This window comes from Musa acuminata, chromosome BXJ2-6 (genome assembly GCF_036884655.1).
Source record: "Musa acuminata AAA Group cultivar baxijiao chromosome BXJ2-6, Cavendish_Baxijiao_AAA, whole genome shotgun sequence".
Lineage (NCBI taxonomy): Eukaryota > Viridiplantae > Streptophyta > Magnoliopsida > Zingiberales > Musaceae > Musa > Musa acuminata.
This window is the reverse complement of record NC_088343.1, coordinates 18,559,227-18,582,670: the sequence shown is the minus strand read 5'-3', so window position 1 is coordinate 18,582,670 and position 23,444 is coordinate 18,559,227. Positions and strand designations below refer to the sequence as shown.

General features: G+C 39.6%; 3 protein-coding genes across 3 annotated transcripts; 1 reads left to right on the top strand and 2 right to left on the bottom strand.

Annotated features, from left to right (window-relative positions):
- The first annotated feature begins 4,399 nt into the window (after positions 1 to 4,399).
- On the top strand, positions 4,400 to 5,829 carry LOC103988627 (chlorophyll a-b binding protein 7, chloroplastic-like). The gene is made up of 4 exons (XM_009407209.3): positions 4,400 to 4,596; positions 4,777 to 4,962; positions 5,051 to 5,603; positions 5,686 to 5,829. Exons 1-4 carry the CDS (start codon positions 4,415 to 4,417, stop codon positions 5,701 to 5,703), a joined length of 939 nt encoding a protein of 312 aa, XP_009405484.2. The 5' UTR covers positions 4,400 to 4,414; the 3' UTR covers positions 5,704 to 5,829.
- A 3,178-nt stretch (positions 5,830 to 9,007) lies between these two features.
- Positions 9,008 to 9,824, bottom strand: LOC135613550 (uncharacterized). Its single transcript, XM_065110577.1, has one exon. It carries the CDS (start codon positions 9,809 to 9,811, stop codon positions 9,209 to 9,211), a length of 603 nt encoding a protein of 200 aa, XP_064966649.1. The 5' UTR covers positions 9,812 to 9,824; the 3' UTR covers positions 9,008 to 9,208.
- A 9,589-nt stretch (positions 9,825 to 19,413) lies between these two features.
- LOC135615159 (ribonucleoside-diphosphate reductase small chain-like) lies at positions 19,414 to 20,651 on the bottom strand. Its single transcript, XM_065113291.1, has one exon. It carries the CDS (start codon positions 20,601 to 20,603, stop codon positions 19,557 to 19,559), a length of 1,047 nt encoding a protein of 348 aa, XP_064969363.1. The 5' UTR covers positions 20,604 to 20,651; the 3' UTR covers positions 19,414 to 19,556.
- Positions 20,652 to 23,444: the final 2,793 nt, after the last annotated feature.

The window sequence follows — 23,444 nt, the reverse complement described above, 5'->3', positions numbered from 1 at the left end:
ATATAAGCATAATCTCAAGGAATTTATAAAACTATATTTTAGTTTAATATTTAATTATAGGCTCATTATAAACTTAATATTTATATCAATTATGTATAGAATATTATACAAAATTCAAAGGTTAGTTTTTATTGAATCATAGTAAATTTACAACCATCAAAAGGAAAATAATATTCTAACAATTCTAGGTAGAACCCAAATTCTCAGAATTATAAGAATACAGCATGGATCCTCAAGATCTATCAAATGAATCATCTTTAGATGTAGGCGATAAATACAAACTAATATCGCTTTCACTTTAAGTTGATTCCCTATAATGATGAATATCTCATTCTCTTTTGGTTTTATCCCCCTTCATTTTTTTTTAATGAATATCTATAATTGGTAACATACGTTGAAGCATCAAATTGATCCATTAAGTATTAGAAAATAATTTCTATAATATTTGATTTAAACTATATAAAGGTTATATCTATAACTTTTTATTTTAAATCAAATCTTATATTTTTTTTTTACATAATTTTCTTTGTTACTAAAGTAACACTATTGTGAAGATATTCTTTTGTGAGTTTATATAGTAATTATAAACTCACGTGACTTACACTTCATTCTTATTTTAGTGTTATCTAACCTATTCCCTGAGTAGTACTCAAAATATTATGAATCTTGAGCTTACACCTTTATCATTTATATTGAGGATATAATTTTGAATTCCTCAAATACTATCATTTTAAGGTGTCAACTAATGATTTATCAAAAAATTTAAATTGATCTTTAGATATTCTCATGTGCTAGTTATAAACTGTACTAAAGTCTAAGTATGATAAAATTGAGTCTTTCACACCTTTCCAAATCAATCACCTCAATTATTTATTCCACAAAACTTTCAGTAATTAAGTTTGTGTTCTGTTTAATTAATCTGGTCAAGGTCTCACTCACTCAATACAACTTGTATATGCTCAAGTCATTTATTTTAAAAAAGTATAAAGACATTTATAAAAATAGAATGAAGGAAATACCATTGTAATAATATAACATTAATACTTTGAGTTTCTAAAATATGATTAACTATTGATATCATATATATTTTACATTTGGGTGAAATATTGACATATCTAGTGTTCACTCAAGATCATTTATGGAGGATTAATATCATCCTTATGGAATAATATTATTACATTTGGGTATACAACCATAAACTACAAGGATATCCAAATCAGTATCATCCTACCTCATCACATAACTATTTGAAATAGATTCTCCTTTAAGATTATCTTAATCTCCTAATTATATATGTCATTATGAATATTATTTTATTTAATATCATTTAGGATCAATTCCATAATATATTTTATAGATTATTGGTCCAGGTCACTTTGGTGATTGCAGGACCAATACAAAAAGATAAAATACAATCTAAAATATCCCATGAATGACAAGAACTTTATTGTAATTCATATCTCATAAGCCTATCATCCCAAGTTACTTTGGTAGCTACTAGTCAGATAAAACATAGGAAGATAAATTACAAATAATATTCACTAAATTTTTTTTATCTTGATTCATGCTGCCATTGTAAATATTATTTTATTTAATATCATTTAAGACTAATTTCATATTATATTTTATAAATTATTAGTCCAGGTCACTTTGGTGGTTGTAAGACCAATACAAAAATATAAAATACAATCCAAAATATCCTATAAATGATAAGACCTTTATTGTAATTCACATCTCATAAGTCTACCATCCTATCCTACTTTGACAACTATCGATAGATAAAATTTATGAAGATAAATTATAAATAATATTCATAAATTTATTTATCTTGATTTATGCTAAAGCAGTTCAATAATAGAATAACAATCATAATAATTATTGAACATTAATCAGCAAAAAAAAACATATGATAATTATGATAATGTATAAATCATACCTTATGAAAGATAAATATTATTTCATAATTTTAAAAATTTATACATGTGAATAATCAAATGAATATCCAAAAACGATAATTGAATTTTATTTACCGCATGTTAAAATATAATCAATAATTATATAAGAAAACTATAAAAGTAAACCTAATTTATAGTTTTTTAATCAAAAATTAAATCCAATCAAATAATCAAAATATAATCATGATTAAATTTAATCATAATTATAATAAATCATATTTATCAATTTTATAATTGAGAATATAAATTAGAATTCTTAATTTTATAAGGGTAAAACTATAAATATTTGACATGATATAAACTAGAATTATAAGATTCATAAACTGACAAAACTATCAAAAGAATTAAAGGATATTAATAAAATACATAAGGGTAAAGCTATAATTTGACCAAAGGGAAACCTTAGGGTAAAACTGTGATTTTGCCTAAAAATCTGATCTGCAGCGTCGTCGCCTTTGCACGTGCAGCGCTGCCACGCCGTTGTAGCCGCGGGGCTACCTTTGCCAGCGCGCGACCGCTGTAGTGGTTCTTGCCATGCGTGGCCGTCACCTTGGCGCGGCCTAACCGCGCATGACCGCCGTCGGTGAGCGGCTCCTGCCTATGCACGGCTGCTGCTTAGTCACAACTTTTGCACACGAGCGGTCGCTGCTTGGATGCGGCCTACCCGCGCGCGGCCGTGGCATGGACGCATGCGCTCGTGCGACCGCTGCATGGGTGCAGTGTTGCCCGCGTGCGGCCACCGCTTGCTGTGCTGCGGTGCGCACGATGCCCAGCACAACCGTTGCGATGCGCACGTTGCCCAACGTAGTAGATTCGTTGGTTGTACACAGCACGGTCGACGACGACCATTGCTACTTCGAGATTATTGGAGATCGCATTTACAACAAATCTAACATTGCCAACAAGCAGACAACAAAACAATCGATGAAATAGGGATCATTCAAGCATCATAAATAAAAATAATATATCTAATATATTTAATCTCAAGAACAGAGGCTCTGATACCAATTGTTAGCATGTAATCATGTTGTTTGTAATGCGAAAAAACTTCTATATTAAGATTGAAATCAAATAAAATTAGATCTAACAATATTACATGCGTACCTTTTATTATTGTTCAGAAAAATAAATCTTATCTGATCTATAAGCGTCCCATCATCGGATCTGAGATATCAAGAAGGAGAACTAGATCATTCTCTACTCTTAGATTGATAAATCTATTAGAAGAGTTCCTCCCTTCGACGTTATGTTGTATGGAATCCTATTTTAACATAAATTTCTTTTCTATAATATATTTTACTTAATTAAATATCATCACATAATCTAACAACCGGAATTTCGAGACTAAGAACATTTCGAACCAACCTGACTATTGGACTATTCTGATCATCGCAGAGACTACTGGGCTACAAGAGATGACCCTGTTGCAGTTAAAGGTTCGTTAATTTAGTTTTACCTTGTTGGACTATTCTGATCGTCACATCGCAGAGACCGCTGGGTACAAGAGATGGCCGTGTTGCAGATAAAAGGCTGAACTAAGTCAGCGTTACCTTTCTTGCAGAGGCGCTTTCCAGGACTATTAATTATTGCATGGAATATAATGTGGCTTATAATCCATTTGCTGTTATCTGGAAAATGTTTACGAATTTTATACTGCTGATTGATTTGCGATGATTTATTAAGCTTTCTTAGCTGGCTCGCTAGACGGTCAGTCGAGACCGGAGAGCCGTCTCTGAGGGCTGGTAGCAGCTTTGAGATTGTCGCATTTGCTTTCTGTCGTCGTGCAATGTGAGCATGAGCATCTAATTTATTTTCCAATTATATGCGGTAGGTATGAGCCACAAAGGGAGACTGTCAACTCACTCTATCAATCCGTGACATGGATAAATGGACTCAAAAAACCTCTAGTCTTGATAAAGTGAGATTTGTCGACCTTTACAGCCCGATGAATGTTGCAGTGTTTTAGAGTTCTGCAGTAGTTATTTGGGCCACTGAGATCGTGCCCCACGTATCTACTTCGATTACGATGGAAACCCAAGCCGATCTCTTGTGGACCACTAAGAACCCACTCGACACTGCTCTGACATGTATCATCAACTAAAGACCTTATTTATATCCTATTAATTAATTAATTAATTAATTATGCAACAAGAGCTACCAACAGAGGTGTTAATGAGTCGGATTAGGTCAGGTTAGATCGAGTGAAATGGTGTTGCAAGGAAATCCATTGGCAGTTGATGATCCCGATTGAGGTCTGATTGATTCATTGATGGGGCCAAGCCCTCTCTCATTTTTGAGGTCCTCCTCCGTTTCTTCTTCTTCTTCTTTCTTACTCCAATCAAATTTCCAGATCTTTTGGACAGCAGAAAGCCTAATAATTGGGTGGCTGACGCGCAATGGCGTATCCATGTCAACCGTGATGATGATTTTGGAGCCAAGACTTGGATTCCCTCTTCCACATGTCGCGAGATAAGAGCCTCAGGAAGCCGCCATCCTATCTCTCCAAGATAAGCCCATTCCGTGCATTAAACGGGTGCCTCCCGTTCTCCTCCTCTCGCTATTACCAGAACCAGAGATCGGAGAGAGCTTCTTCCATGGCTTCCGTCTGTGCTTCCTCCTCTGCAGTTGCAGCAGTCGCCAGGCAAGATCTTATACTCTGTAACTATACACTTGTCCTCGAGCAACGCAAGTATATGTTGTTGCCATGGTTGAACTGAGGATCCGCTGCTGACCTTTCTTTCTGTTCTCATGTCATTGCTTGTTGGGATTCCTATCTCCTTCTGGTTGATGTCCTTCTAAGCTTCCAATGGATTTGCTTCAGTTCTCAGAAGAATGGAGCTGCTCTTGCCGCGACCAAGGCATCGTTCCTTGGTGGAGGAAGGAAGGTGAGGCAGGGAAAGTGGGCGACAAAAACTGCTCGCCGGGCCTTCTCGGTGTCCGCTGCAGCTGTGCCTGAGAGACCGCTTTGGTTCCCAGGCAGCACCCCTCCGCCATGGCTCGACGGCAGGTGAAGTCGTCGCTCCCTTTCTCCTCGTCATCTCTCCACTCACATGGAGTTAATCTTGATTCCGCTTGTTCCTTGCTGACGAATGCAGCCTCCCCGGAGACTTTGGCTTTGATCCCCTGGGCCTTGGATCCGACCCTGAGAGCCTGAGGTGGAACCAGCAGGCGGAGATCGTCCACTGCCGGTGGGCGATGCTGGGAGCCGCCGGAATCTTCATCCCGGAATTCCTCACAAAGATCGGCATCCTCAACACCCCTTCATGGTACACCGCCGGCCAGCTGGAGTACTTCACCGACACCACCACCCTCTTCGTCATCGAGCTCATCTTGATCGGATGGGCCGAGGGGAGACGGTGGGCGGACATCATCAAGCCCGGGTGCGTCAACACCGACCCCATCTTCCCCAACAACAAGCTCACCGGCACCGACGTCGGCTACCCCGGCGGCTTCTGGTTCGACCCCCTCGGCTGGGGCAGTGGCTCGCCGGAGAAGGTCAAGGAGCTAAGGACCAAGGAGATCAAGAACGGGAGACTCGCGATGCTGGCGGTGATGGGGGCGTGGTTCCAAGCCATCTACACCGGCACGGGTCCCATCGACAACCTCTTCGCCCACCTCGCCGATCCTGGCCATGCAACAGTGTTCGCTGTAAGTTGTGGACTCTCTTCGTCTTCCTCCTGTCCAGCAAATCCATGCACGTATCTCTCTGATCTTTCACTTTGCATTGCAGGCTTTCACCCCCAAGTGAATCAGTGTCGGAGCTGTCTCAAAATAGCGGTGCAATATTGAATGCTTGAATGTAACCTCAAAACAGATTCATCTTTCTGCTGATGTATTATTATAAGTAGCAATGGACAGTTCACATGTTGCTTCACATCGTTTCGTTGCCTGTGGCCAAGAAAGAACAAGTTGAGCCTCGGATGTTTCAGAATGAATCCACTTTCTCACAAGAAAACATGTTGACTAATAAGAGAAATTCTACTGCCATCTTTCGGGCATCAATTCCATGAACAGTTATCGCAGATTAATATTATATTTTGGTTTAAAAGAGAACAAAAAGTGGTCTTAAAGTTCCAGCAGAAACGAGACAATATTATTCATAAAAGCCACATAAAACAAAGCGTTTCCAGTAGAAGAAGGCAAATATATGGCAGATTAGGGTGCTACCGAATTACAACTAGAACAAAAACTTTGTTTAGCTTACATGGTCATTGACGATTGATGACATCTACCTCGGCAATTAATACTAAAAGAACAATCCAAAGAATCAAGAATAAAACATATACCCACAATAATCGAGATAGAATTTATGTGGTTCAACACTATTTACTTGTGTTCATACAGAAAAAAAACTTAGATTCTTCTTCATTCTGTGAGATTAAACCATAAATAAATTCCCTAAGTTAACCTAAACTTAATCATATATCTTTTTTTACGCTTCCTCACATAAACCTCAAACAAGTTTATCATCCTTTCTAAATTTACTAGAGAAATCTTAGCATTTTCTCACATTATATCCGCATAAAAGCTTAAAAACGTATGAGATATTTATAGAAGAATCGAGTTGCAATCTGTAGGTTCTTTTCCTTTATATTGAACTTTTTCCATGCTTCAATTTCTTGTGGAAAACAGCTTAGAAATAAATCCAAAAATATTTGCCAATCCCCAAAAAGAAAAAATAAAAGACATGCAGGAATACATTTTGTTAAGCCAAACAAAAAATTGCCATTAATTATTCAAGCACTTTGCATAATAATTGACACCTTCAGAAGTGTGATTAAGAAGATTGACCAAAGTACCTACGTTGTTCTCCTGTGTTTTTGTGTGGGCAGACAAACATAAACCAGTTGCCTCAGATCGATTGTTTTTATCTCATCTCTTTTAGGACCACAGGAGTTTATGAGCTCAAAGAAATGGTACATGGTTATGAATACAATAATCCAACCTTTGGTGCATTCAACATATTCTATTTTGTTAGCTAATCTTCAATACACAGAAATTTGTTGTAGATGTTGGCATCATGTTTTAGGGTTCCAATGAGGACCTTTCATTGCTCCAAGAGAAAACCAGGAAGAATTTTTATACTTCATCAGTGTCTCCTACAATATTTACAACTTATTAAATCAGTGGCAGATAGATCGATGACTAGGCACTGATATCATTTTACCAAGTTGAAAAGAAGATTCAGGTTGATAAAATGATGTGTAAGTGAAACCTTAAGCCACAGAATTGGTAAATCTTGAGAAGATTAATCATATGCAACCAACCTTGACTTGGGGTTATTTATTTTACACGTTCGTTGTGCATGCACAACACAAAATCCAAAGCAAAGAACCAGTAGCCACATAAGAACAAATAAATAAACAAAAGCTGATGAGAAAGACCAGTGTGGTGATAATGGACATCTATTTCCTTTATTTTGATGCCATAAACAATTTGAATGAGTAGGAATAACAAAAGAAAAATCATTAAGAAAACCAATAGCAGTTGGATTCAATGGCTATCTTAAATGCCAAGAGCTCTCCAATCCAACCTGATGTAGCGCTGAGAGAAGTTTAAGCTCGAGGGATGATTGGTAATGCAATATTATTGTACATTTTTACATAAGAATCAAAGTGTTGTGGTTAAATATTAAAATCATCTCAAGTGCATCAAATTTGATAAAAGAAAAAAATATATATATATAATACTTTTGTTGTTTCACTTCTTGTAGATCGTCTCATATTGTATAGTATTCAGTATGTATGTAGAGAGTCAAAGGTAGAGTGAGTATTTTATCCAACAAAGAGGATAGCATACATAAAATTCATGAAAACAAAATCGATAACCGCAAGAGGGGAGTAATTAGTAAATGAACCATCATAAAATAATAATATCATTGGCTCTAAGGCCATGGAAAGGTGGGATGGGTTTGAGAGAATTTTGATGAATCATGCATATATTAAAAGAAAAAAAATATTTTAATTATATCAAATTCTGAAAATATCTTCCGAAATGACAATGACTTCCAATAAAAATATGCAGAGAAGATATTGTTGGTCACATTTCTTAGATGACAGAGGATAAGATCCGCAAGGCTTGCACAAGAGGAAGATGTATCAACTAAGGCCACTAACAAATGTGAGAGCAGGAAAAGATTTGAGATGCAAAGGACCAGAGAGCTTATTATGTATGGGGATCTATGAAATCAGATATTGCATTCTTCTCTCAAACATCAAAATCTGCATCTACAACCAGAATAAAATATCCACATATCTTCACTACTTATTTCCGGCTTATTCGTTATAAAAACAATTATTATTATTATTAGTATCCTACTTGGAAAAACTTACGTTACATTTCAATCTCTTGAGAGAGAATTTGCCTCGTAGATATTCCAGAAGCACCGAGACCAAATCGAATTTGCCTATTTCTGAATCAATCAAATGGTGTGATTAAGACAGCAGAATGTCTAAGAACAATTTAAAGCCTGGGAAAGCAGTAATGAAATGATCATAGATCAGTTTTGCATTACTCTTGTGTTTATCTATCGTCCTAAGATCTGCTCTAAATCCTCTACCAAAGATCCTAACATCATCCTCAATGAACTTTCTTTGAACTACTCAGAACCCACTCGGAAACCTTAATATAAACGAGAAAAAAATGCATATAACAAGTTTTTTCTGATGAAACAATATACGAGTAAAAGCTTAAAATAGTGATGTGATTGATATCTTTTCTTCTTGCTGCTGATCGCCATGACTCTGTTTGCTCTTCTGTCATAATAGCGTAACCAAGTTACCGAGCAACGATAGACTCACTTTTAACTATGGGAGCTATATCAGAAATAGGAAGAAAGGAAACCTTACAAGCACTCATAGGAAGACATGAAATTAAAGAATTCTTTTTCGGGAAAAATGGTAAGAAAAAGTAATGTTTGAGTCAATTTACCAGTAATTTCTAGCATTAGATCCATAGATTAAGCCCGGCTTACAGAGATACTTATTCTACCAACATAACATCTCCAGGAATAAGTATTCGCAGATTTAAAGAAAAGAGAATAGCCGCATATCTTACTCATAAGTTTAGCATATTTTTCCCATTAAATTATATTGTTGAATGTATCAGTCACATAGAGAGAAATAAAAAAGATGTGTGAAATGGAAAATAAAAAATACAAAATACAAAATACAAAATACAAAATTATAGGCCCCAAGTCACCATCATCAATAATTCAGGTCATATATACAAACACATGGTGCTCATCTCTCATGTCATGGAGAGCGGGTGGACCGCATCGGGACTTGAATCGGGAGCGGCCGGCCGGACCCCGATCCACCGCAGCTCCGGCACAGCATCATGCCGGAGCCGACGCAGGACCGGCACCCGACGTCCCCGTCGGACCACCTGGAGCATAGGCACGCGACGCGGCCCGTCCCGTTGCACGTCGCGCACCGTGGCAACCCGCCGGCCATCGGGCCACTCTCCATCGCCGACTTCACGATCGCCGCACCGGCCAGCACGCCCAGGCCGGCGGCCAACTGAGACGCCAGCACCAGAGGACCCATCCGACTCCCTCTCGACAGCAGGCAGAGGCGACGAGGATTGAATGAAGCAGTACGCTGACGCCGCGAGCTTGGCCTGCTTTTAAGGAGGAGTCGACGACCATCGCAGGGAACGCATGGGAGTAGGTGGAACACGTTGACGTGTTTGAGTGGGTCTCGAAGAACCAATGATCGAGTGGCTCTCAGCACTCTCCTCTCCCCCGATCGTTCCACTTGGAGTGCAGAAAAGTCTTCACCACTGGCGTTGAACCGATCATCGTTGCATGCATCTTCATTTGACCGGGACAAGTCAGCATGCATGCATGCATCCATCAGTTGTTTTGTCTTCCGGGTCTTTAAAATCTGCTTGTTGACCTTTCTGTTTGACCATTCAGAAGAGGTGACGAGAGCAAACCAAAGGAGAACGATGACCTTTCTGTTCTACTGTCGCAGCAGCCTTCCGCCGAGACACGTTGACCGCAGTGACAGAGAGAGATATCGCCAGTTTCTTCACGACATAGGAGACAGAAGCAATGCTTTTCATGCCCAAAGATTCACATGAAGCATGGGATAAACGAGTTGTTCCTATCCTATCCGTGTCTGAAGCAAGTGCGTGTACTCCATAATCTTCTTCCAAACTAATTCGCATTCTACAATACCCACATTGTGTTACTGCAGAAAGCAAGAAGACGATGACAACTGGTTAACGTGAAAGAGAACAATTCTGTTCCTTTTTTCTCATCGTAGTTATAAAACCTGGACTGGAATGGACTGACTGATTGAACCAAAAGAAAAACCAGAAACCATATCGTCGATCGGTTCGGATAATGAATTAGATTGTTTGAGTTAGTGATTGATCATCTTCCAGTTGGTCCGGATGGTTGACCAGAGCAGAGTCAAACGGCAAGCAAAGATTGACCAGGTTATAGGTCCCCTCCTCCTCAACAAGTTCAATAACCACCTTCCCAATTAAAAAGGTGGTCTCCTGATGAGGGCTGGCCATCTATCAACGGCAATATTATTGGGTAAGAACTCTACAATAACATTAAATCCGATTTAATAATTAATAAGATAAATCAAATTTAATGTTATTATTAAGTTTTTATCCAAAGATCTTGTGAAAATCATATAAGATTTTCCGAGTGAGAAGAGAAGATTTTTCGTTAAATTCTCCATCAGAAGAAACTAGGGGTAATAATAATCATAACCAATAAATATCAGTAAAGTAACCCACAACAGTAAAAAATTAAGAGGAAATAAATAAATAAATGATAAATATTTTTTTTTGAGATTTTATATTTTAAATAAAATCTATAATAATCTCCCACAAAACTTAAAATTTTAAATAAATAAAAAATATTAAGTTACTCGGTGAAGTGTCTTTATAGACTTAAACTTTACTAAGTGTGATATTTTTTATAGGAGGAAATTGAATAAGCCAAGTCTTAGAACTACATTTCTTCGAACTAGATTTCAACTATCACACACAATATTGATATCTATATTATGGTATTACACGTTATTAGTCATATGCTAAATCTTAATTATTCATGATAATTTTTAGTGATTGCCTTAGTCTAAGTCACGGTCATATACAATCATTTGTATAAGACAGTCATACCAAGGATGTCTGTAGAGTGTTTTATGAAGATATATTATTTTTATAACTCTATATAAGAGCAATAAATAATTACCTATGGATATGAGTTAGACTTAAACTCCATTTTGACACTAATATACTTTTTATTTTTTATTTTTTTATTTTTTCTTTAGCTGACCAATCATCATATTATTATCAGTTTGAACATCTTTCACGAGAACCTGTATTATAAATGTTGTGTTCTTCAAGCTAAAAATATGTCCCTTTGGATGATGTTAAGATAATAGTCCTTTATGTCTTTAGTAAGATCATCTTAATATATTATATATGTTAGGATCGAGTCGGTACTAAGAAATGGGGGAGGGGAGTTGAATTAGTACGATGGATAAAAATGACGTTGGTTCAAAAAATCTTTATTTCGATAAAAATCATATCGAAAATGTGCTTGACTTGAAAGCATACGGAAGAGTGTAATGAAAAAATAAAATAAGTAAGACAGTTTACAGTAAAGATAAATTACATAAATAGAAAAGCAAATCGAGTTTTATAGTAGTTCGATCGTCGTGACCTACATCCACTCTTGATTCCTCTTCTGTCGAGGTCATCAGCATCCACTAACGATATTCTTTCAATGAGTGAAGATCAGCTACCATTTTACACTTATCTTCTCCTTTTCATGGGTCTAGGAGACAACCTTTTACAAGCATTCACTCTTCCCTGAATAGAATTATAAACTTTAGAACTAGATGAGGGGATCTCTCAAGTTATTGCTATAGTATTTCCCCACTTTTAAGTTCTTTGTGCTTGTATTTCTTAACCAAGGATGAGAGGGATATTTATAGGCTTCAAATTGATTCAAACTTGGAGCAAAAACTAATCTTATCCCGAGTTTTTTGGGTACTATCTGTCCCGGACAAACTTCTAAACAGGATGTTTGATGTAATGCTTATGTATGTCCATGTCTTTTGGTATGTTCATGCCTTGTACAGCATGTAGAGGGACGACCGAAAGCTTAATAGTCTCATTTTAGTTAGATTGGTGGCCTCTTTAGGCTTGTAAATAAAGGTTTGTCACGTGAACACGTGTGAGAGATTCTCAGTCTGTAATGGACCATTTTACCCTTTGTTGTGCAACTGTTCAGAGCTTGCAAAGTCTGTTTGTAATTTGCATTGTCTATGAAGTGTTTTTCGAAGATGTTTGCTTGTTGATCCCGATTGAGGCGTTCTCTCTAACCTGTTATCTCTTTTGTTGGTCCTAAGGGACAATGGGAGGCTTCGAGGAGGCTGACCTTTGCGGATGGACACGCAAGGGTGCCGCACGACTTAGGCAAAACTATCTAAGTCCATGACAGATGGTATCAGAGCGGGACAAGCACTCATAGAAACACTTAACATGCAAATGTGGGGGACCTAGCGGGGCTGCGTTGAGGGCAGTCAGCACACGCGCAACCGTTTGGGGGAAAACGGGCATGGAGATATAGGGAAAAGGAGTCGCTCGGAGGAGCGAGCATCTGAGATTGGTATTCAAAGGAATGGCCAACCCTTCGCGCAAGAGGCACCACGAGAATAGGCAAGCTTGGAAGAATGCGGAGCGCACAAATGTTGGGATGGTTGAGTTTGAGCTATGGCTCAACGTTGACAACTATACTTGATGGTGCTCAAGGCAAGCGAGGCGCTTGGTAAAGAATGAGACCATGCAAGGTGGAATGAGTTGCTCAGCGATTGAAAGAGTTGTGTAAAGCTCACAGAGGTGAGGGGAATTGCTAACTCAGAATTCGGTACTCATGCATGGGCTTGTATGCGGACGATGGAATGTTCGCGGCCATCCCAAGGCGACCGAAACTCGGCACCATGGAGCATTGAAACTTTCTCTTCGGCATGTGAAGGATACGTCCGTAGGAGGCTGAAGTGTGCAACGAGTTCAGCATGTTGCTAGGCCTTGAGTGGTGCAGCGGGGGTTGTATTGACGTGGAGTCGCAATCTAGCAAGTGCGTTTGCAGGAGGCAGAACAATGCACAGTTTGTTCAGCAGATTGGAGTAGTCCAAGGGGATGGTGGTCTCCGAAACGAAGAGAGATGTTGCTCCAATGGGGACAGTTATCCAGGAGGGATAAGTCCCGGCTCTCCAGAGGGAGAATCATGTGGGACGGACCTCACATGTTGAGGAGGAGTACCTCAACAAACAATAACTCCACGAAGCTCAATGGATTGAGCAAGCGGCGAGGAGTTGTCGCATGATCTTGCTTGAGAGAATGCATTGGTGGATGCATTACGAGATCAAGTGGGGGAGCAACCCAAAACAACTTAAATGAAGGCACACTTGGAGTCGATATGGAGATCAGACTCAAGGGAGGGCTGACCCATGGAATGGTGGGCGCGAGTGCCACCATCGACTCAATGCAAAAACGAGGAGCAGAGCAACTTGGGTGTAACTTGGCGAAGTACCCAAGCCGCATGAAGGGAGCCAGCATAGAAGTTGGAACATGGAGCAGAGGCACAGTGCTTTCCTTAGATAGAGGTCAAGGACATAAACTCTTGCAGAGGCAAGAGTAAGATCATGTTGTTCCATGGGTCCTTCATTCTAACGGAGTGGACTCATCTTGCATGGTGCCAAAGACGAAGGGAGCTTCTGGGCACATGCACCTTATCTCGGAAAAGCATTTGATGGAGGAACTAAGGCAACTCAATTTGCGGAGGTGAAGTTGGTTTCAGAAGGCCTTAGCACGAGGTAAGAGGACATAGAGGCGGGTACTCTTAAAGAATATGCCACAGTGTTGCAAATCAAGTTGTTGGGCAGGAAGCGGTGCGCAGCAGAGATTGTGCTAGTAGGGGCAGAAGCCCAAGATCCAGACAATGGTGCACTAATTGCAGCGAAGTCGGGGGACTTCGGGAGCTACTAGACGACGGACTGTCCTAGAGCGGTGCTTCATCTAGATGTGACCCAAGAGTGGGTGGATGAAGGTCGATTGCCAAAGGAGCGAACAAAATCGAAGGTGGAAGAGACCCTGCGATATATTGGTAGAGGCCACACATGGAGGGTTCACAATTTGAGTTCATCCCACAAGGATCAGAATGCAATGGAGATGTCACCAGGAGGTGACATGGTGCAGCGGATCGTGGTGGAACAGTTCGTGGTAATGTGATACACACAATCTAGTCCCGTGAGGGACTAGATCATACGGAGGTATGATCGGGAGCTACTGGAAGCTCCACTTCGGTGAACAACACAACGACAAAAAGGGCTATGGATTCAAGGAGTGAAGGTCATGGTACCGCAGAGGCGGGTCTTTCATGCGTGCATCGAATTTTGCATCAGATAAAAACCTTGGTCATCAGCATATGGGGGCTGGGTTCCACCAAGGGAAAAGTTCGAATGCAAGTATCAGTGAGTCCCATGGGAGGGACTTGATCATACAGAGGTATGATCAAAGCAGCTAGAGAGTTGGACTGCTCCAGAGCTCATATTCGCTTAAGGGAGCCCGGCAAGTCAGAGGACAAGGTCGAGTAAGCGAACGTTGCTACCAAGGAAGCTAAGGAGAACAGAATCGGTGCAAACCCTACAACGTGATGGCAGAGGCCATGCATGAGAGTTACAGTCTGTCTTTCCATCGACCAAACAGATTGCTTGGAGAACACAGAGGTGTTGAAGCAGGGGGTCGAAAGGGGCGAGGAAGTGACGACGAGTCCAGAGGGACTTAGCTACCCAAAATCAAGCATCAGTTAGAATGGAGGTGGACTCAAAGGAGTACCACGGAGACATATCTACTGATCATGAAGAAAAGGGATGCAGATGCGAGGCGACGGATAGTAGGGCCATGGGCATGGCAGCGCCATGGTACCGTAGAGGCGGGACTTTCGTGAAAGTCATTGATCCCTTGCTCTCATGGGAGGAGAGCGCTTGGTCGTGAAAGGGGCCGAGGAGGTGGAGCATGCAGAGGCAATCTCCAAGTACCGAGACAAGGCTGAAGGGCAGAGGTCGAGGAACTTCATAAAACCGGTGTCAATGAGCTTCTCATCAAGATAGCCGAAAGTGAAGGACTTCGGGTCATGCAAGAGTGCATAACCAAGGAACGAAGCAAGCAGTACGTGGTGATGTACCTTTGCTACTTAGTGGAGTAGGCGACAGGGTTAATGGAGAAGACGGTACAATCCCAGAGGTGACCAAACCTATGAGAGAATTACTCCAAGTTGGGGTGAAAACTTCCTGCATTCCAGAAGTTCGATGGCATTGAGAAGGTGAATCATAGTAACTAACTCAACGCAAGGAGTGCAAACACTTCAAGTGCTTCAGAAGTGTGAGTAAAGAGCAGGCGAAGGCTAGTAACCAGCTCGATGCATGGAGTACAACCTCGAGGAGGCGGGCGAAGTTAAGTAACCTTTGTCTTCTCAACCCTTAAGAGAATGGGCGAAACCGAGTACCCCAATTCTCTTATCTATCCAGTAGTGGAGCTCTGTACAAGTTCAAAGACCATTCGATGATAATGGAAGATAATAGTTGTTAAATCCTCACCAACGGTGATCAGTGCTATTGAGAGTAGATTGTCTGCTTCATTTCCCAACGAAATACCAATCGAAAGCGGAAGTGATATGAATCTACTTGGATGTGACAACTAAGTGAAAGAAGAGTCAATGAGTAAATTTTGTGGAGGAAGGACCCAAAACTTCATAAGTTTGCGAGATGATGCTCGTTAAAGCTCCAATAAGCATCCACCCAGTTCAAGCAGCATGAAGTATTTGAGAGACTGGCGTAGTAAGGATGGTCTTTTCCTTCATTTGGAGGATCCGCAGGAATCAATAAGGATCAACACAACTCAGCCAACCCCACACCAGAGTCAGAGTCATTGGTGAGTTGAAGCAACATGGCGGATCAAATGTTCGACTACTAAAAAAAAAAACAACAGCGAAGAGCAGCTGGGAGCCAAGAGGCGCATTGCAGCTAGAGCGGAAGATTGGAGACTCAACAAAGGTGAGGAGTTGCAATGTTCACAAAGGCTTCGACGAGGACATCGAAGGAATAAGTGGGGGAGAATGTCACGGACAAACTTCTAAATAGGATGTTTGATGTAATGCTTATGTATGTCCGTGTCTTTTGATATGTTCATGTCTTGTACAACATGTAGAGGGACAACCAAAGGCTTAATAGTCCCATTTTAGTTAGGTTGGTGGCCTCTTTAGGCTTGTAAATAAAGGTTGTGTCATGTGGACACGTGTGAGAGATTCTCGGTCTATAATGGACCATTTTACCCTTTGTTGTGCAACTGTTCAGAGCTTACAAAGTCTGTTTGTAATTTGCATTGTCTATGAAGTGTTTTTCGGAGATGTTTGCTTGTGGATCCCGATTGAGGCATTCTCTCTAACCCGTTCTCTCTTTTGTTGGTCCTAAGGGACAATGGGAGGCTTCGGGGAGGCTGACCTTTCCGGACGGACACGCAAGGGTGCCGCACGACTTAGGCAAAACCAGCTAAGTCCGTGACATATCGGTACCACTATTAGTGCTGGGCAGTACCACCACCTAGTCTGATTGTACAATGGCCTAACACTCTACCATTGGGCGATACCACCACCGATACAATCTCGGAAATTATGCTACTAATGGTTCCACCTATTATGTCATTATTTGAGCCTTTCACTTAGCCCAACACAGTCCAAACTTTAGCCCAATTAGCCTCTAATTGAGTTGACTTAATTTTAACCCAATTACATCTAAAACCTATTTTGATCTAGACAATTATTACAAAGCTAAATTAAATATTGTCCGACATGTCATTGGTTCATCGATACCTCGTCTGATTCTTCAGTGCATCGTCTTCTTTGTGGCCTATTGCCCAATCGGCCAATTGACCTCCGCAACTCCGATTTCTTTAGCGTAATTTTCGCTCTTCTTGGCCCGATGCCCGAACCTATGGCCCGAAGTCTTCTACCGATTCGTCGACCGATCCTCCGGCTCGACGTCTAATCTTCTGACATGTTCCACTCCGGCCCAACATGATTCTTCCTACTTTAATTGTCTCTCCTCGGTTGAAACTTCCTACGTCATTCAAAACACAAATCAGATCATAAATATTATCAATTAATTTATCATCAAAATCTAAAATTCAATAATATAATCATATCATTAAGCGTATAATGATATAATTATTCATGTGCCTAAATAACTCACATACATGGTCAAATGTCAATCAATAAATATAAATATTTATAATTTATCAAAATAAAAAGATAAATAATTACACATATTAAGTAAATTCATAAATATAAACATGATATTGTCACCACGAAATCTGAAATGCCCCAGAATCTACGGAAATTTAGTTTATCAAGAAAGTAACATGTTTCAAGATATGCATAACACTATTTCGTTCAAACATCTATATCAATTATCCTATTTTAAACTTAATTAATTAATCAATCAATTATACATGATAAAACACATCTCATAAATATGGCATTTCACATCTCATCTAATACGAATTAAAAGAACTTTTTTTATTAGTGAGAATTGACTAGCAGACCCGATCTAAGGGATGGGGGAGAGAATCAAAATTTAGAACAAGAAAAAGCAGATCAACCGATTGTAGGATTCCAAATTTGAATAAAAACAAAATCGAAACCAAAGGATAAGTTCATAGCAATTAGGGATCGAAAAATTTAAATTGGCTGACTACCAAACCGAAGAATCATTTAAATCAATATTTTAAATTTTAATTTTAATTTTATCATTCAAATCAATAATCATTACACCTTAAGTCGATTGTATCCTCAAAATGATCATGTTCTTTTTTATAATCATATTTTTAAGTCGATTGCATACTTAAAATGATTATTTTTTTGACACAATCATATCCTCACATCATAAAAGAAAAGGTCATGTCCTTTATGACGATCAAAATTAGATACATCTTCATCAATGTTAGCATCCTAAACTAGGTTGTGCCTCATCTTCAAGTCTGTATTATCTGACTCGACTAAGTCTATTGTTGCTCGATTGATATTAAAAGTAAAAGATACGAAGAATGCCTCCCTTAAAATTGAATTAATAGTCTCCTTGAAATAAAACACAATTAGGTTGAACTCATTTGACTCCAACTTGTGGTGATCTACAACTAAGTGTGTCTCACATGGGAGTGCTCAATGTCACTAAAATTAGATAAAAATGCTTCCCTTTAGTTGAGCATAAAAGGGAAAAAAAAAACATCCTCTTGGAAATTAAACCCAACTAAGGACAAAGACTCATTTATATTGTATTACACATTCACTAGTGATTAAATTAATAACATAAGTTTATAAAAAGAATACTTGTGCATAAAACATAACAGCGAACATAGCATCTCATATCATATCTATCACGACCAATTACATGTGATATAGTTGTCTAGGATAAATAAAAGCATCCAAAAAATATATGATGAAAGCATTTTACATAGCTAAATTGTCCTCTTAATGAAGCAAATAGTTTATTACACCTTAGTGAAGCAAAACATCTCTATGCATATGCACTAGATATAAGTATCAAAATATTTTATGCATCCTAACTAGGTAAAACATATCTCCACACAAAATAAATCCATCTAGAATATAAGTATATCATCTTCTTCCTAATGACGATTGGAAAGATTTTATTGAACTCATCTGATGCATTTTGTTTTTACAAGGAATGAATCGAGATGAGATACAAATCTTTTTTTTTTCTTTAGAAAAATTTTTCTTCCATTGAATTGTGACTCCTAAAATACATCCCTCTAGGTTCTCTATCCTTTTTCAAACTCAAAGATAAAAGAAATATATATATCAATTTCATCATGTCAAATTAATGACCAAAATTATCTATATCAATACCAGAGGCAATAATCAGAGAAGGTAAATTGTTATGTATTTTTAACGTTGTATTTTTTCCTCTTTCATAGAAATGATCGTGCATTTTTTCCTCACCTTTTCATAAGTGATAAAAGAACCCTATGATTATCATGGATCAATAAGAGTTCTGTTGGATTGTTAGATTATAAATGTTCAAGCTTTCATTTTATTAACTCCCTTTAAAACCTTCATCTGTTAACCGATTAATAATTATTGACTAACTTTTGTAAATGAACATTAATGAGACAACTATATATTGAAGGGGCAAGGATAGGTATGTAGAACAGTAGAGGAAGGATCTCCCTTATATTAGGGGCCATTTGCATAAGTAGCTCGAGTATTCCTTCAGACATCGATTATGCACTGAACGCACACAATTTACACGGCTAAGGCAGCTTAGCTATATACACGGCTGGGACATTTCCTCGAGCATATTACAGACACAAGGAACCAACTAAAATAGGCATTTCCTCGAGCAACCCGTTGGTAGTAGAACAAGTCACTCTCGTTGCCTTGTTAAGATATCCATTCTTTATACATATAAAGATAAGACAAGCAACAAATAGCATTAAATCAAAAACCAAAATTCAAAGGTAAGGAGATCATAGGAGAACGGAGAAATCCCTTCAAAAATCCTCATCCAGCTTAAACACATGGATGGCTCCATTACCGTTCAAGCTCGACATCACCGAGGCCTTCTGGTAGTCGCCGACCCTCTTCTCGAAGAAGTTTGTCTTCCCCTGCAGCGAGATGAGCTCCATCCAGTCGAAGGGGTTGGCCGCCCCGTACAACTTGTCGTAACCTAGCGCCCCAAGCAGGCGGTCAGCCACGAACTCGATATACTGACTCATGAGGTCGCCATTCATCCCGACAAGGGCGACCGGCAGGGCATTGCAGACGAATTCCCGCTCGATGTCAACGGCATCGGCAACGATTTCACGGACACGGTACTCGGAGAGCTTGTTGCGAAGAAGACTGTAGAGGAGGCAGGCGAAGTCGCAGTGGAGACCCTCGTCACGGGAGATGAGCTCGTTTGAGAAGGTGAGACCCGGCATGAGGCCTCGCTTCTTGAGCCAGAAGATGGCGCAGAAGGAGCCGGAGAAGAAGACTCCCTCGACGCAGGCGAAGGCAACGAGGCGCTCGGCGAATGAGACAGAGGATTCGATCCAGCGTAGCGCCCACTCGGCCTTGCGGGCGACAGGAGGGACGGTGTCAATGGCATGGAAGAGGCGGGACTTCTCGCCGGGGTCCTTGATGTACGTGTCGAGGAGGAGAGAATACATCTCAGAGTGGATGTTCTCGATAGCGATCTGGAAGCCGTAGAAGGCGCGGGCCTCAGGAAGCTGGACGTCGCGCATGAACCGGGCCGCCAGGTTCTCGAGGACGATGCCATCGGAGGCGGCAAAAAAGGCGAGGACATGGGAGATGAAGTGGTGCTCGTCGGCGGACAGACGATCCTGCCAGTGGGAGAGATCCTGGGACAAGTCCACCTCCTCCGCCGTCCAGAAGGAGGCCACGGCCTTTTTGTAGAACTCCCAGATTGACGGGTAGGTGATGGGAAACATGCAGAACCGGTCCGGATTCTCCGCCAACAGCGGCTCCATCTCACCCTCGTCAACTCCTACCGCTATTACTTCTTGAGCGGCAGCGGCCGGGGGCATCATCGCAGGCATGGTTGGTTGATCGAAAAGGCGAAGATAGAAGCACGCGGTACAGAAGAAAGGCTGGGATTTATTTGGATATGTGAGAGAGGACCGTCGAATATATAGGGAGACAGAGGCGGTGGGGGTGGCGGGAGATTCAAATTTGAAGGGATTTTTGACTTCCAGGGGAAGGAGGAGAGGTGAATGGAGGCACCGATAGTGCGGTTACCGCTAATGCTGGCAGCGGAAGACGCAGGGGCGCGGGCGGTTCGTGGCGGAATATTTTGGAGTCGGGTTAAATAAATGATACCGGACTTATGGATCGCACCTGTGTGACGGGAGATGATCATGGGACCCTTGCTGGGCTCTGCTCCGCGGCAGGAAGGAAGTTAAAAGTGACGGGTAACACGCGAACAGGTGGGAGAAAATATTTTCGAGAAGTTCGCGGGAGGCGAATTGGTTTGGCGGGAATTTCATACGACGGTGGTAACGAGAATTTGGGCCAACCTTTCGCTTCGCGGGAACAGGAAATGTATCGTTGTTTGTGCGAGGAAAAAGAAAGGGGGGGTTGGGGGTGATGGATACACGTGGACCTGTGGCTCGTGGGTTTCCATGTTCAGCGCGTGGATAACGGCAAGTTGGTGACGGGCAGAAACGAGCGCGGACGTGTCAAAAAGATGGACACCTTCTCACACCGACGGGTCTCGCCAATAACAAACCAGGTAGGTGGTTGAGTGAGTACAGAGGAAATGCACGGATGACCTCTGTCAAAGACAGCGGGTTGACCATATACCGGCGCTGCTGCTGCTGCTGCCGCCGCCATTCCACGTGTGGTTTAGTTTGTTCTCTGAGCACTATTTTGATTCTTATGTTGATTTCTTTTTCCACCGAGCAGAAGCTTCCATTCATACAAACTCAGAATTTAAATAGAGCCTCGAGTTAGAAGTAAAATCCGAGGGATAATCTTTTCGCTGTAAGAGTCAAAGTTATGGTAACGAGCAAACTTAAATTGACACCATTTGACAACACAAAAAACATGATATTTCGGAAGATGAGTTCAATTCTTCCGGAAGTACGTGGAAAAAGAGGTAATTGGAAGAATTGTGAATTTTCGTTGAATTTTTAATAAGTATATAAAATAATATGTTACCTAATTTATATAAGATATTCCGGTGATATTATCATTTTCAAGGAAGTAATTGGGTTCATAGTAAACACAACTATCTTGAGATGTGTTAGTGAGCTCACCCTATGGCGTCAGAGCTCTAAATTACATAGCAACAATAAATCCTCTTCAAAACGTTCAGTTTGTGTCTTTTCCTAAGACATCAGTTAATATATCATTATACAATTTATAGGTTTCATGTTGAATTACGTATGACAATGTTTTATACGTTGTGATGAATATAAAAAAGATATTCATTCTGTTCCTTACCAACAAGATATTTAAGAATCATTATTAAATTATATGATCCAATTAAATTAAGATTAAAAACTATTAAATATCTAATTAATTTCTGATTATAATTATAAATTATTGGTCAATAGGAAATCCATTGGAATATAACCTAGACGAGGAATTCTCTTAATTATCCTTAGACTCTCCTAAATAGTGATAGAATCTCAAAAAATATAATTATCATATATCATCACATTTGATATCGCTTATATCTCTTCTCTCACCCTCATTTCTCCTTAGTCCATCCATCGAAATGAAGGTCCATGAAAATAAGACTTTATGATAATTAGTCAAAGTCTTAACAAGTCAGACTAACCAATATCTTCTATAATTAAAATATCAATCATATCATAAGTTTTAACCATAGGACTATGCTAGGATGATTGGTAGCATACCATACCATTATAATTGTTATGTATAAGATGCCTAGTTTTGAGATTATCAAGTATTATATAATATGCTACATTTATATTATATTATCAAGTAAATTTTAAATAAAAGAATATACTATGTTACATCATCAATATATATATATATATATATATATATATATATATATATATATATATATATATATATATATTGCATGCGTCAATCGGGTGCATCGAATCTCATATAAGGGAAGATTCACCACTCAGGATGAAAGTAGAAATCAACACACTGGACATTTGGTGATGACCTCAACTCTCGACCCACGGGAATGATACCCAAATTCATATTACCATATTAACTAGCTGGATAACTAACAACATTATGTTGATCGACCGAATATATGAATCATGACAACTAGTTCTAATGTTTTCATCGAGAAGTAGTGCAACCAAGTGCATAAAACTTGGAGGGGAAGACTCCTCAAATAGTAATGCAACATAAAAGTTTAAACTATAAGCATAAAAATCATTTGTATTCAAAACCTAATATCAAATAACAATAAATTTAATTTATAATATGTACTTTTCGAGACCAAGTTTTTATTAGATATGCTGGTGCATTGTCATCGGATCTGAAAGTTATAGCGATGCTGATTTACAAGGAGAACCAGACTCATCTTCTCCTCTCTTTCTATTCTTTACATGATCACTATAAGCGATGAATTATGGACAAAGGGGAGATAAGAGAATATCTATAATCTTTCAATGGCTGATTTACATGAGTAAGGGGAGATAAGAGAAGATATATAATTGCTCAATAATATTATGTGTCCTCATCTCCTCTAATCTACGTATTCACATATCCATGTATCCTTATTTAGTCCCTATGATGTGTTAGGATCAAGAGCGACACTAGGGGGGTGAATTAGTACAGCGAAAAAATTATTAGTTTTGAATATTTTTTACTCGTTGAAAGCAATCTCGGAAAATGACCTGCGTGTTTGCTCGTAGAGTAGTGAAAGCCACGTAAGGAGAAAGTGA